Here is a 16,269-nt window from a genome sequence, read left to right on the forward strand (position 1 = left end):
ATGGTGTACTTGGATATTAAAAATGCTTTCAACAGAGAATTACATAGGAGACTCTTATGGAAAATAGAACACATTGGAGGAATACAGGGAGGGGGTGGTAAGCTCAGGGCAACACATGAGAGAGAATGCACTTGTCAAAGCAGCATAAACTTGTGACGATAATATGCAAATTTGGGACTAAGCACCAAACTAAAGTATCGCGAAACTGAAGAGGGGAGTGCACATTGTTATGACTTAGTGGCACTACAATCAGGTCAGCTGCCCCTAGACTAACTCTAGTCTAGTACAGGACACAAATACAATGAATCCAAGAACCTACTGGTCACCAGCAACTATACAGCCTCAGTTAGGTTGCAATTCTGTTAGGCCACCTACAGAGAAAGGATTATAACAAATGCCAAGCTTAATTTCCCAATCTGTAAAGAACTAATTAGCCATGTTGTATGGTACGGACATTATAGACGTTCATGCCCTTGGTGAGAGTAATACTGTACCTGGATAGGAACAGCTGCTGGTGCACCTTGCTACTGAATGTATAAGAAATATCCTGCCATTATTTTATCTCTCTCTCTCTCTCTCTCTCTCTCTCTCTCTCTCTCTCTCTCTCTCTCTCTCTCTCTCTCTCTCTCTCTCTCTCTCTCTCTCTCTCTCTCATTTGAATTACAATAATTAATATATATTGTTTTGTGGGAAATATAATACATTTATGAGAAACAGTGCAAAAGATAGTAGAGCACATTCTGGTATTTTGGTTCATGATAAATCATACATTGTTTAAAAGCAATTTTCATGGTAATCTTTATTCAATAATTTACAGGTTGAAAAAAGACAGTTGCCAAAAAGAATTCGACAAGAAATGAAGGCTCGTGAGCTTATGTTCCGGGAGAGCATGAGGATCAGCACATCCCACCTTCCTGATTCTCACGAGGATGAAAAAAACAAGCTTAGAAAGGTAAATTTTGCATGTAACTAATAATAACATTAGATCAATCTGTGCTATTCTCTCTCTCTCTCTCTCTCTCTCTCTCTCTCTCTCTCTCTCTCTCTCTCTCTCTCTCTCTCTCTAAATATTCTCTCTCTCTCTCTCTATATATTTAAATATATAGTTTATATATATATATATATATATACAGTGGTACCTTGGAATACGAACACTTTTGAGTACAAACAACTTGGATTATGAACTTTTTTTTTTTTTTTAGCCCGAACAATAACAAACACAGTCAACAGATTTCCCACAGCACTGTGCAATCAGCTGACTGCATGCTGGGACACCATGCTGCCTCAGTGCCCCAGGAGTGTTATTTGCAGTTGTTTGGTTGTTGTTTTGTTGTGCCTGGGATAAAAATATTAAGTGTTTTTAGTTATTAAGATCATTGCCTAGCGTAGCAGCACACATGGTCACGAGACATACAAAACAGACGTATGGAAGATTTTAGAAGATCCGAGGGGAAGAGAGAGTATCCAGCTCATGAATTAAAAGCCTTAACCCTTATAGCCCATCAGGCACGATCATGGCTCTTACGATAGAGCCTTTCAGGCATGATCTTGGCACTTTTCAGAAGCCGTGCTCCTTTATTCTGCACAGTTTGTTTATATTTGAGGCTATCTGTCATATATCGAGGCCTGTTATTGGCCCATTGTTTTCAAGATGGTAGACACTTAACCAATCATGTATCAGCTTTTACAAGGGTACAGTAAGTCCTCGTTTTACACTAGAAATGCGTTCCTCAAAAAGCTATTGTAAATCGAAATTAGTGTAAACCAAACCAGTTTTAACATGTATTAGATAGGAATACGTTCCAGCTCAATATGAAAGTCAATCGAAAAAAGTAAACAAACATCCATCTCAACCTTCAAGGTTTCAACAATAGACAGGGCCTTTTCTGAAATGAGGCTCAACGAGAGTGGGGCATGCTGGCGTCTTTGGCTGTCTATCCAAATTTTAAGTAAACCCTCCATCCGATCCATAATGGGTTCCCGATGTTTTGTCAGCAATTTTACCTGCAGGCTTGAAGCATTAGCTGCTGCCTCCTTAACACTTGCCATTCCTCAAAACAGTAGCAACTGTGGTAAATTCAGGGAACGGCTTATAGCTGACAAGCCTTCCCCAAGTTTTTTTCTCTTGACTATATCAAGCTTCGTTTCCAACATTAAACTTTTCCTGGCTCATTCACCCTTACCCACTTCTTCACCAAGATCCAAATTACGTATCGGTGACATTTTGGACAGGAATTGGTCTTAAATGCAGAGAATAATGTAAGTAAATCACCGAGCACAGTCTCACTGTTATTCGTCGTGGTGGTGCAAAAGTGACTGGTTTGTTGTTGATCCGACTTGGTCGCAGTGCAGCGCCACAATCACAGGCAGCGGGAATTTCAAATATCATAAGTGCAATTTTTTATCGTAAATTGAAAAAATGGTAGTAATTGTCAATTATCGTATCTGCGAATTTATCATATACTAAACTAGTGTAAAACGAGGACTTACTGTATGTTTGTGTAGGTGTGAGGGCACCAAGTGTGAGGATGGTGAGAGCACTTATGTCAGTATGCTGTATTTTATCTTTTTTTTTTTTTTATTTCTTGGTGAGATATAAGATATACCGTATTTTACGGCTTACAAGACGCACTTTTTTCTCTAAAAAATATCCTGAAAAATACTAGTGCGTCTTCCAAGATGAATGTTGTGTTGTAAGGCAGCATCCAACCTCAAGTGAGCTTGAACACTTGACAGATAGCAACCTGGATTTGTATGTTGAGTCATTACATTATGATGTTAGCTTAAGTACCATTTAATTTAGCCTTTTATATTATGTAAACTCAGTACTTAGGTGTTACAAGTATTTCCAATACCATAATCCTTCCTGCAGCCTACTCAGCGTGTGGAGAAAACGGGCCGCTCCCTCGTCTCATTGCAACACACACATACGTGCACACGAACGCACAGACATCATGTCAGGTGCCTTTATACCTTTATTAATAGAACATCCAAGTGGCTTACTCATTCAAGCAAGAGTCAAAACTCCACTTGTGAATTGTATTCACATTGATAAAGCCTATGAAGCACGACTGCAAAATAAAATAAATAGAAACTCAGGCACTGACGAGTTCGGTTTCGGCGATCGGACAAGTGGTTCCGTAATGTAAACAACAGGTCCAAAACATGCCGTTGCCCACCACTAAAACAAGAAGAGATGGACTGTTTCACTGTGTATATGTATTTACCTATGGTGTTTTTATTTACATAGTTTTAAATTTGTGGTGAGTGCTCCAGCAAATTTGTAATGAGTGCTGAAAGAATAGTGTCTTGCAGGCTCCTTGCTTCTTATGTTTTTGTGTTCAGTGCTCGGGTATATGGTGAATGCGTTCTTGTATGATAATGACTTTTTTTTTTCTTAGAAATTTCTTTCAAATATTAGGGTGCGTCTTGCAAGTCATAAAATACGGTACGTGTATTTTCATGGATAAGTAAGCAGTTCAGAAACATATTATGATGCATGACAATATTGGAATTGTTATTGGTTTAGATAAGAGTGCATAGTGCTGGCTTGATGGAGTCAGCTGAGGAGGATGTGTTGACACTGGGTCATGGTCAATACAGCCCCTGACCACGACAGCCCCACACTACAGACCACGGCGGCCTCAGTTTCTTTTTTGCCCGTAAGATGGTTTTAAATTATACTTGTTAATAGAGCATCTTATACTAAGACAGATTCTATTAATAAATCAGTCACTCCCCATTCCCCCACCCCTCCCCATCCTTCCTCTCCCAGTGATAGGTACTGTACCACGTAGTACCATACGTGAGTGCTTACTTTTAACCCCTTCAGTACCGGATGTGTGTTTTGTGACACGTGCGTGTCACGGCTGAGTTCACGCGCCAGGAACCGAGCGCACTCCCCGTGACACGCACATGCCACGGTTATAAGCTGTGTGTATTGAGGGCTCTCAAGGCTTCGGTTTCTGGGTTATTTCTACCCATGTGGTGGCAGGTGTCTGTGTTTACAAACATAAGGCTGCAGCCATTCGTGGGACGGTTTGAAACGTCATAAACTTTGACCAATGAGTTATTGTCAGTGTTGTGACGTAATTTGTGAAGACCAATCATCATATATTTTTTTTATACATCATATTTTCTGACCTACGTATGGCAACACATGCTTGTCGAGTGCCGCAATGCGATATTCTCTAGCTTCTTTTCAGTGCTGCCTGAAGTTTTTTTGTGGTAGCATGCGCAGATTTACTTCGCAATTATGGATGTCTCTACAACTGACAGTGAAGATGAATATGATGGTGGGACAATAAGTGAATTTGAGGGGTCTGATGACTCAATGGAAGGTGATGATACTTTGTTTGATCCTGAAGCTATCAGCGATGTAGAGAGTGATGCTAGCAGCGGCGACGAGAGTATTGAGACGTTGTTCGTAAGCAGTGGCCTGTCATGCAGCCCTCCTGCCTCACCCCCCACAGCTGCTGGTAGACAAACAGATTTCACACTTCTTTCAGACCCATTCTCTGACACCAGACATAACCCTCTACCTACTTGTAACACTGATTTTTCTGATGTACATCCTAGTATTATTCTACATCATGAAGCTAGTGCTATGAGTGATCTACACTAGGGAAAGATGTGATTGCTGCTCTGTGTCTCTGGACCAACACACGTGCTGCATATTTTTTTTTACTCAAATGACATGTTGTGGGATTTCTCTGATAGAAAACATAAAAATAAATAATATAGTGTGAACAGTGTGTTTGTGAGAAGAAGCTGAAGACTAACGCACGGACGATGCGGAGTGCGTGGGCAGTCGGGTCGGTAACGAAGGGGTTAATCACCGCAATAATGTTATCATGTAGTGTTTATCAGTAAATTGCATACTTGTTGATACAATGTCTTAAATGTAATATTGCAAAACTTATTAAAACATTCGGTATTTAGCCAAGCGGCACCTCTGGCTGCTGCAGCAAACTAGCAACAGTCATCGTCACTTCATAAAAACACAATGGACTATCATGCGCCTCTCAGAAATTTTAAAATCATATTACGGGTAAACAAAACCTTAAAATGCATATGTGTATATAACATTTTCTGCTTAGAAATGCATGTTCTCTTACCTCTTTCAATATTTAGAGAAAGTCGTGTTACAGCCTGGATACATATATGCACTATATGCCCAAAGTACCATACACCGGTGTACCAATACATTATGGGTTTTAACGCTCCATACTGCAAAATACTATCTCAGGAATGCTAAGTTGCCATCCACAGTTAACGTGTTAACATAATGAAAGAAATAAGAGGACAATAATCTAAAATTTGGTGTCGTCATGGTAAACACGGGGACGTCAGGGTTGGGGGCCATCTTGACCAAGAAACGTTGCCGCTTGTTTCTGACTGCGAAGAAGTTGAATTTTCATATTACAATTTGCTTGCTTCCTTGATTTATTTTCCATAATGAATGCAGTATATCAAAGATGAAGATGAAGTCACATGAGGATGTGGTGATGCTTGTTTCTGACCATGAGAAGTTGAATTTTCATTATATTACATTTTGCTTACTTTCCTACTTCATTTTCCTATTTTTTTATAGTTATAGCATAATAGTAGTAGTATATATAGTAATAGTATTCAAAAAGTAAGAAATTAGGTGGAAAATATAATTTTTTGATCTTGGGAGGTGGTTTGGAATTAATTAAAATTACTTCCATAAGAATACATGTATTTTGATGCTTTGAAGTAAGAACGTTTTGGAATAAGAACAGAATTTTGAATGGATTAAGTTCGTATTTCAAGGCACCACTGTATACAGGCAACCCCCACTTAATGAAGGGGTTACGTTCCTAAAAACCCTTCGTTAAGCGAACCGATTATAACAAGTTTAACCCCTAACTTGAACTTCCATTGAGAGTTAACAAAGTAAGAGTACATCATAGTACAGTGAAAGGTTTAATTTAAGTAGAAATTATGAAGTTAAACATTTAGGCAGTTTAATTTAAGTCATTATAATGTACACTAATGTATGTATGTACATAACTTTATAATGTTGATGATCTTAAATTTATGAAGGGAGGGAGAGTGAAAAGAGAAAGACACTAACTGGCAACCTGTGGAATGTAAACAAACGGCGCATCATTGTATCACATACAAAACTTATGTACCACATTTCCACAAGGCATTTCAGGTGGTTCTTTTAGCTTGCAAGGAAGATATGGTCTCCCCAGCCTTCTTAATAGAGTCTGCTGACTTGAAAATAGTAGAGACAGTAGATGGAGTCAAGATGGTGGCGAGCAATGCTATTAGTTTTCTCGCCTCTCATGTCTGTGAATAATATTCAGCTTCACTTCAAAAGTAAGAGACTTCCTGGTCTTCTTAGCAATGCTAGGCAACATTGTAGGGCGTTTTGGTGGTAAGTTGAGCGAGGGAAGACGAGCTGCTGCTGACGCTGTTATTGTTTTGAATAGGGGGAGTGAGTGGTGCACATGTTATCCACGAGAGGTGCTGGTGTATTCAAAAGCCTGTAAGCTTGCGTGATACGGCGGGAGCTTTCAAAGTTTGAAAAAAACTACCTGGATAAAACTTTGTTAAAGCGAGTTTGGTGTTTGTTAAACGAGCAGATGGTAGTAAAATTAAACCTTCGTTGTAGTGAAATTTTGTTGTGTAAGCCTTTGTTAAGCAGGGGTTGCCTGTATATATATATATATATATATATATATATATATATATATATATATATATATATATATATATATATATATATATATATATATATATATATATATATATATATATATATATATATATATATATATATATATATATATATATATATATATATTCTTGGAAATACAATATGTTGCTATCATGTGTTGGAGTAGTGAGGAGTGTGCTTTTGCCGTTGAAGCTTACTTTTCGAATCGACAGTCTGTGATTGCAACCTAGCGCGCTTTTCAAAATTGTTTCAATGTTGCCCCTAGAGGCCCTGTTTCGGACCGGAAATCAATTGTTACATGGGTCACTACGTTCAGGCAAACCGGGAGTACGACAGAACGAAGAACTGGAGTACCTCGGCCCATCAGAACACCTGAGAACATTGAGGCAGTGAGAGCTTAATCTTGCAATCCCCACGGCGTTCTGCGCGCAAACATGTCTCTGCCCTTGCACTTTCCAATCGTTCAGTGAGGCGAATACTTCATGATGACCTTCATTACCATCCTTACAAGATGGCGATTGTGCAGGAACTCTCCATACGTGATTTCACTTCACAAAGGAACGCATGTGAGGCACTTCTCGAAAATGTTCCTGAAGACGCTATTGTTTACTTTAGTGATGAAGCACATTTTCATTTGACTGGATGCGTCAACAAACAAAACATACGCTACTGGGCTGACACCAATCCCCATGAATTGCATGAAAGGCCTTTGCATTCACCTAAAGTCACAGTGTGGTGTGCAATTTCCTCCACTGGAATTGTTGGTCCTTGGTTTTTTGAAGAAAATGAGGTCACAGTGACAGTGAATTCAGACCGGTATGTAAACATGTTGGAGGATTTTTTTTCCACGAATTAAAGTATTGGACCTAGGGGATATTTGGTTTCAACAGGACGGAGCAACGGCTCACACTTCAAAGGCATCGATGGCTGCTTTGAGGGAACACTTTCCAGAGCGCTTAATTTCAATAAGGGGCTATTTGGAGTGGCCAGCCCGTTCCCCCGATTTGTCACCTTGTGATTTTTATTTGTGGGAATATTTTAAATCCCATGTTTATGTCAACCGACCGAGAAGCCTACCAGACTTGAAGGCCAACATCTGAGAAGAAATTGCCAATATACCCGCTGATACGCTGGTGAGGGTCATGGCAAACACCCGAAATCGGTTTATGCAGTGTATGGACAATGGGGGACGTCACCTACCTGATATGATTTTCAAAACTGTGTGAAACAAAACTTTAAATATGTACTATCATTATGAAACAAAATTAAAACCTTTCTGATCTATACATCTTGGTTTATTACCTTTTGGAAAAAAGGAAATTATGTTGCCGCACCCTGTGTATATATATATATATATATATATATATATATATATATATATATATATATATATATATATATATATATATATATATATATATATATATATATATATATATATATATATATATATATATATATATATATATATATATATATATATATATATATATATATATATATATATATATATATATATATATATATATATATATATATATATATATATATATATATATATATATATATATATATATACAGTAATACTCTGCCTAACGAACATTTGTCTTAACGAATTTCCGGTTTAACGTACTATATAAAGTTAGACCAAAAAGTCCACACAATGTACAACCACATCCGTTTTAGCGAATTTTCTGGGTTTGAATTTGCCGGATGAGGGACCAAAATCGGCAGCTTCGCTGTGATTGTCTGGCTCCCCGCCTGTCTCTAGCACTCCTGGAGCTGGATCAAAGATTCTTTAACAACCTCAGAGCAACCTCCTGCCACGAAATGGCTTCCATGAACGCTTGGAGGGACGGTGAAGAGGTTGCTCTGAGGTTGCTGGGATAACCTGGACTCTGTAGCACTGAGTGATAGTGAATTACTTATGAAATACCATGGTATTTCAATAGTAATTCACTATCACTCAGTGCCACGGAGTCCAGGTTATCCTCATAGCATGAGCGTATATGAGTACTATAATATGATATCCATTAGCAGGCAATAGAGGAGTGAAAACAAATTTAATAACGTGGTAAAAGACAACACACCAAGTTAAAAAGGTCACAAGAAGAAGAAGCAGCCAAGTTGCCGGAGTCTCCGCCGTCTGTGGCCGATCTCATCATCTCTGCTTTATTTTTTGGTATTCCATGTAAGATTTCACTTTATGCATTACAAAACAATCCTTTCTTGGGGGCAAGGTTTGTAAAAAGCTAATAGAAATATATATAATTTTTTGTTTTTGTTTTTAACCCATGTGATATGTTGGGGACCAACCCAGAACACATTCCCCTCTTTCCATTATTTCCTATGGGAAAATTACGTCCTCTTAACGAAATTCCGCTCTACGAACAGCTTTGACACCCCCGTATCCTGTTCGTTAAGCAGAGTATTACTGTATACAGTATTACTCTGCTTAACAAACAGGATAGGGGATGTCAAAGCTGTTCAGAGCGAAATGTGCGGACGTAATTTTCCCATAGGAAATAATGGGCTGGTCCCCAACATACAACATGGGTTAAAAAAAAAAAAAAAAAAAAAAAATATATATATATATATATATATATATATATATATATATATATATATATATATATATATATATATATATATATATATATATATATATATATATATATATATATATATATATATATATATATATATATATATATATTTATTTCTATTAGCTTTTTATAAGCCTTGTCCCCAAGAAAGGATTGTTTTGTAATGCATAAAGTAAAATCTTACATGGAATACCAAAAACTAAAAAAAAAAAAAAAACACCGCAAGTTACAGTAGGAAAAACACGTAGGTCGCGTGACAAAAAAAAAATTGATGTTTCCACCATGATACACAGCGGGTAACTGAGACCTTCATTCTCTGTGTGGGACTTAAGCTCCGCCCATTCTACCTCATGATCGCACGCTAATACAATTGTTTTCCTTGGGTGATAATTCGTCGCGGATATTGGCGCACGATTTTCGCTCCAATACCTGTGGCGCCGCCTGTATATATATGTATATATATATATATATATATATATATATATATATATATATATATATATATATATATATATATATATATATATATATATATATATATATATATATATATATATATATATATATATATATATATATATATATATATATATATATATATATATATATATATATATATATATATATATATATATATATATATATATATATATATATATATATATATATATATATATATATATATATATATATATATATATATATATATATATATATATATATATATATATATATATATATATATATATATATATATATATATACACACACAGTAAGCCCTCATTATACGGTACGTATGCGTTCCTGAAAACCTTACTGCAAATTGAAATTACCATATACCGAACCCATTATAACATGTAATAATAGGGAATGCGCTCCAGCATGTCAAAAGTCACCCCTACAGAAATTAAAATACATGAAAATAATCATATAAAAAAATGTAAAGTACTGCGCAAAGGAAATAAACAGAAAATGTTTTTATATACCTTTCACTTGCCATGTATCCTATCAGATGATGTCCCTCCTGAGGTTAAGGGACAGTAGGGATTTCAGCCCTTACTCATCATCTGCTGAGTGGGCAGACTGCTTTTCTTTCACTTTGCCTTGTCAACTCCAGCAGTGTCTGCAGAATGTTTTGGGGCCATTATGGGTGCGTCACTGTGCGTCTTGATAATATCCACAAAAAACACACATAAGGATTTAACTTGTGTTCAGTGGGAAATGTCGGAAGAGACTGATTGTTGTTGTGATGTCATGCATGTCACACTTCCCGCGCCATCCCAGCTCAGTGCTCATTGATATCTGACTTCTGGCGGGATGTTCAGGCACTTTGGCCTGACGCCTGAGGTTTCATGTTGTTTACATATTGCTTGTGGACACTAGGCTAGTTGGAGTGTTCATCAAACTCTCCACAGCTGTAAACAACTAAATATGCCGAACAATTTCTCAGTGTTTGGACGCAATAAGACGAAAAGCAAAACGGCAGGTTTAGGCATGACATGAGCAGATACCGTATGTGAATTTTTCTTACCATATATCGAATCGAGGGTAGTAATTTCCAAATACTGTAACTATGAATTTACCGGATAAAGAAGTACTGTATGACGAGGACTTACTGTATATATATATATATATATATATATATATATATATATATATATATATATATATATATATATATATGCTATATATATTATATGTATGTTTGTATATATATATATATACAGTAAGTCCTCGTTATACAGTACTTCTTTATCCAGTAAATTCACAGTTACGGTATTTGGAAATTACTACCCTCGATTCAATCGATATACGTTAAGGAAATTTCACAGATACGGTATCACCTCATGTCATCCGAGAGGGCCCAGCACAGGGGAGCAGGGGTGATGACGTCATCCACACCACACCTCCCCGCCACTCACAGTACTGATTTTAAGTTGACAACCCTTGGAGCCTGTTACCTCTTCCTCTCTCCCCCCCTTTTTTTTTAACTGCATTATATATTACATGAATCACTAATTAGATGAATAAATGGAATATTAAAGAGTCTATTGTAAGCACAAATATATTCATAATAATTATGGTAAACAGTAGTCATAATACAAAGAAGAAGAATTAAGTGGATAAGGTGGTGAGCGTGGGATCGGGCAGACGTCCACGCGTAGGTTTGAATCCCACCACGTACAGCCTTAAAACACTTTGCCATTTGTTGAGTGGTTTAAAGTTACCTACATATCACCATGATACCCAGGTTCTAGGTGGTTACACTCAAGATGAGCTTGGGTAGTGATATGGGCCCTAATATCGGTACCACTATAAATAAAATTGCCTGCGCCACTAATGGGCGGAAGCTGAACAGCGCTTCCCACACACTCTTGAAGTGTGGCTACAGGCGCTATAGGCCTTACCGTAAAAAAAAAAAAAATCCTAATGTTAGCATAAATATTCAATATTAGTTATTGAATATAATCCACTTCATCATAACATAAACAACAAAGAAAAATAGGTAATGGTCAGTTTCATTAGCTTTCTGTTTTGACCTTTGCATGACTTATGTTTTTTCTTATTTGTCTTAATGTTATTATTTAGATTCCTAATTTTAAACTACACAGATTTTGGCAAAAAATTATATGACATCATCAGTGAAATCGAGTTGGGCCTGAAACTTGAAGTAGGCTTATACCTAAATAACACTGGTAATGCTTTCGCTTCACAAGTAGGCTATACAGCACTATAAGCAGTACAGAGGCATACAACAATCATTTAGAGAATTCATCAATTTAACCTACCTTGAGGGATGGAACTGCAGTATCAGTCAGTGGCCTGTAACTCTTGGGTGCCTCAGCGCCTAATAGGCGAAGCTTTAGATCATCCTTGTAGTCAGAACTTGTAAAATGCATGGAACATATCACTTCATGGTCTACATTGAACACATCACCTCGGGAACAAGCTTGAATCCACTGCTGTCTGCGATTTTTTTCCTTGGAAAACTTGAAATACATAATGCCTAAAACTGCTGTTTTTCTTTTTGTGTTATTGCATCCTAACACAGAGCAATTGTTCGGCATGTTTAGTTGTTTACAGCACTGTGGAGAGTTTGATGAACACTCCAGGTAGCCGAGTGTCCACAAGCAATATGTAACCAACAGGAAATCTCAGGCGTCAGACCAAAGTGCCCGAACGTCCCGCCAAAAGTCAGCTGTCACTGAGCACTGAGCTGGGGTGACGTGGGAAATGTAACGTGGATGACGTCACAACAACAATCATTCTCTTCCTGCGTTTCTCATTGAACACAAATGAAATCCTTACGTGTGTTTTTTGTGGATATTATCACGGCATACAGTGACGCACCCATAATGGCCAAAAATATTTACTTCTTTTTTTCTCTATGACTATTTTCATGTACAGTAAGTCCTCATTATACAGTACATATGCGTTCCTGAAAACCTTACCACAAATCGAAATTACCGTATACCGAACCCATTGTAACATGTAATAATAGGGAATGTGTTCCAGCACGTCAAAAGTCACCCCTACAGTACTGAAAATACATGAAAATAGTCATTATAAAAAAAAAAATTAAAGTACTGCACTAAAGAAATAAACAATTTTTTTATTTACCTTTCAATCGCTATGTATTTTATCAGATGATGTCCCTCCCAAGGCTAAGGGACAGTAGATATTTCAGCCCTTACTCATCTTCCGCTGAGTGGGCAGACGAGGATAAGGTGTCGTCTGCACGTTAAGCTCATCATTTGAGAGAGGTTCAGCATGGCTTTCCAAAAGATTTTGAACATGATCGGAGTTGATGATGATGTACTATGTCATTTCTGATCACACCGATGTCGTCTTCAGTGAAGCCTGGGAAGTGATGTGTACATTCTGGCCATACTTTATTCCACGCTAAGTTCATGGTAGACGTCTTCACTTTGTCCCAAGATGACTTGATGTTATCTATGGCGTGCTTGATGTTATACGACTTCCACCATTCTCTGATAGTGGGCTTGCCAGGCCCATCTGTGCCCTTTATCAGTTGCTGCATGGTTCGCCGCTGGTAGTAGGCTTTAAGTGTTTGCCATGATTATTATGAATATATTTGTGCTTACAATAGACCCTTTAATATTCCATTTATTCATCTAATTAGTAAATGCATGTAAGTAATATGTAATGTAGTTATAAAAAAGGGGGGGAGGGGAAGAGATAACAGGCTCCAAGGGTGGTTAAGTTAAAGTCAGTATAGTAAGTCCTCATTATATGGTACATATGCGTTCCTGGAAACCTTACTGTAAATCAAAATTACCGTATATCGAACCCATTATAACATGTAATAATAGGGAAAGCATGTCAAAAGTCACCCCTACAGAAATTAAAATACATGAAAATAGTCATTAAAAAAAAAATGTAAAGTACTGTGCAAAAGAAATAAACAAAACGTTTTTATTTATCATTCACTCGCCATGTATTCTATCAGATGATGTCCCTCTCGAGCCTAAGGGACAATAGGGATTTCAGCCCTTACTCATCTTCCACTGAGTGTGCAGACGAGGATGAGACATCGTCATCTGCACTGTTGGAAGCAGATGTGGAAGGGTCGGCACGTTTCACTGGTTTGAAGAATGAGCATATGGAGGAAGGGCAAGCTGTAGCAGAGTCGGCACGTTTCACTGATTTGAAGAAAGAGGATATGGAGGAAGGGCCAGCTATAGAACCGTCGGCAGCGGATGTAGAAGGGCCAGCTGTAGCAGGGTCGGCAAGTGTGACATGGACGGCATGTCTGACTGGCTTGAAGAACGAGTAGATGGAGGACTGTTTGGTTTTTCTTGTTTTTTCATCATAGATTTCTTGATAAATCTTGACCCTTTTCTTTACGTCATGAGCCACTTTGCTACTCCTGGCAGGATTTGGGTCACATTCCTTCAGGGTTTCCAGAGTTTTTGCGATACCACCAAGACATTCTCTAAGAGTTTTTATGTCCAGGCCACGCACAGGTTCTTCTTCCTTGTCTACCTCTTTTTCTGTTTTCTGTGATGCCTTGTCTTGCTCTATAAGTTCATCATTTGAGAGAGGTTCAGCATGGCTTTCCGAAAGATCTTGAACATCATCATCATCAACTTCATCGAATAGCTATTGTCTTGTGATAAATACTTGTTCTTGCCCATATTAAGGCTAGAAAGCACCTCTGTCTGCAAAAAGCACTGGCCGCCTTGGTGGCGTCGTTGGAACACTTAGGAAAAAAAAAATTCTCTCCATGAAGGCTAAGAGGCAACTGAGGGATGATTGGTAGCACGTACCATAAACCTTACCCTTAGCTTCTCCCACTTGTCTGTTCGTACTTCCTTGTCCATATCACTTACCACCCTACTAGGGTCATTCCATTTTCGACAAGAAAGTACTAACGGTGGCAGCCCAGTTCGTACTTCCTTGTCAAGCACTGTATATATATATATATATATATATATATATATATATATATATATATATATATATATATATATATATATATATATTGTTACGGTCACGGCTGCAGTTAACTGCTACAGCTCACTAGAGTGTTATCCTGGCGAGGTCGCCAACTTTCTTACGGTCAGTACAGTGGGGAATATAACACTCCACAGAGTCCCCACTACTATAAATCACAGCAGCCGTAACCCTCAGGTTCTTTAAAGGTCGCCAACAGTGTATAACTTCCCCCACTGTAAGGGAATCTCCTTAGCAACTCCTTCTCCTCCTGTACCCAACCAAGTAGAATTTATAAATGGTATATGTTATGTGTAACAGGGCGAGGCCTTAATACCCCCTAGAGAAACTGCCCACAAGGACAATTCCACCCACTTCTCTATGAAGTATTAATGCCTCTCCACACGCCTTGCCCACAGACTGTGATAAATCACAGACTGGGACAACACGCGCAGTATATTACTATACTATCCTACTATGACAAGTGCTTCCTAACACCTGTCAGATTGACTTCCCTAGCCTACGACTACTACAACATATGATGTGTACAGCACATCCAGTGGTGTACACACAAGCCCAGACACCACCTACGGGTGACAACAGCCACACAGAGTCCAGATACTTGTCACAGACAAGTCTGACGGACGAGAACTACGCACCACTGGCCGACAGCACGAAGCTTCTCAGCTTTCACTAGCGTGTGTGGCTACAACCACTACAATACAGTATACTACTGGGGCTATACAAAAGATGATGGGGGCACACAGCCGCCCACCAAACCCTACTGGTGACTACAGCTACCAACCGCAACAACGGGACGCGACACCAACGCGTCCCTCCGCGTCGCCACACCCGAGTGGACGAACGCACCAGAAGGGCAGCCAAACTAACTACACTTCCCCTAGAACAACAACCCGCTGTTCTACAGCCACGGTCTAACCAGTAGCAAGCCAGCTACTCAAAAGAGGGCGCAACTCCCAGACCAATGACTACTGAGTACCTCTTAACACACAGTCCAACACACGCATCTCTTCCTGTGCCCAGAGCACACGTGTTACCTCAGCTGAAGACTGGCTGGTACTGTAAACAATATACTACTGATACTACACAAAAGATGATGGGGGCACACAGCTGCCCACCAAACACACTGGTGACCACGGCCACCACAACGACAAACAGGACGAGACAATAACATGTCTCTCTGCGCCGCCCCCATGAGACGAGACAAACGCCAGACAGGAAATGCAGACCCAACTGACCACACTTTCCTTAGGACAGCAAGCCCGTTGTCCTACACAGCCACGGTCTAGCCGATTAGCAAGCCAACTACTCAAGGGAGGGCACAACTCCCAGACCGATGACTACTTGAGTACCTCGAAAAGCCCAGCCAACACATAGCTCTACTGTGCCAGAACCACGAGCGTCAGTGTCCACCTCCGCTGAAGACTACCGGGCACAACTCCCAGACCGATGACTACTTGAGTACCTCGAAAA

At 38.7% G+C, this 16,269-nt stretch overlaps 1 protein-coding gene across 1 annotated transcript in view; it reads left to right on the forward strand.

Annotated features, from left to right (window-relative positions):
- Positions 1–16,269, forward strand: part of LOC123514889 — a 564,015-nt gene that overhangs the window by 508,789 nt on the left and 38,957 nt on the right. Inside the window, exon 41 of the mRNA XM_045273148.1 lies at positions 818–952. Coding sequence (XP_045129083.1) covers positions 818–952 — 135 coding nt within the window. The remainder of the gene's footprint in view (positions 1–817; positions 953–16,269) is intronic.

Source organism: Portunus trituberculatus, chromosome 38 (genome assembly GCF_017591435.1).
Source record: "Portunus trituberculatus isolate SZX2019 chromosome 38, ASM1759143v1, whole genome shotgun sequence".
NCBI lineage: Eukaryota > Metazoa > Arthropoda > Malacostraca > Decapoda > Portunidae > Portunus > Portunus trituberculatus.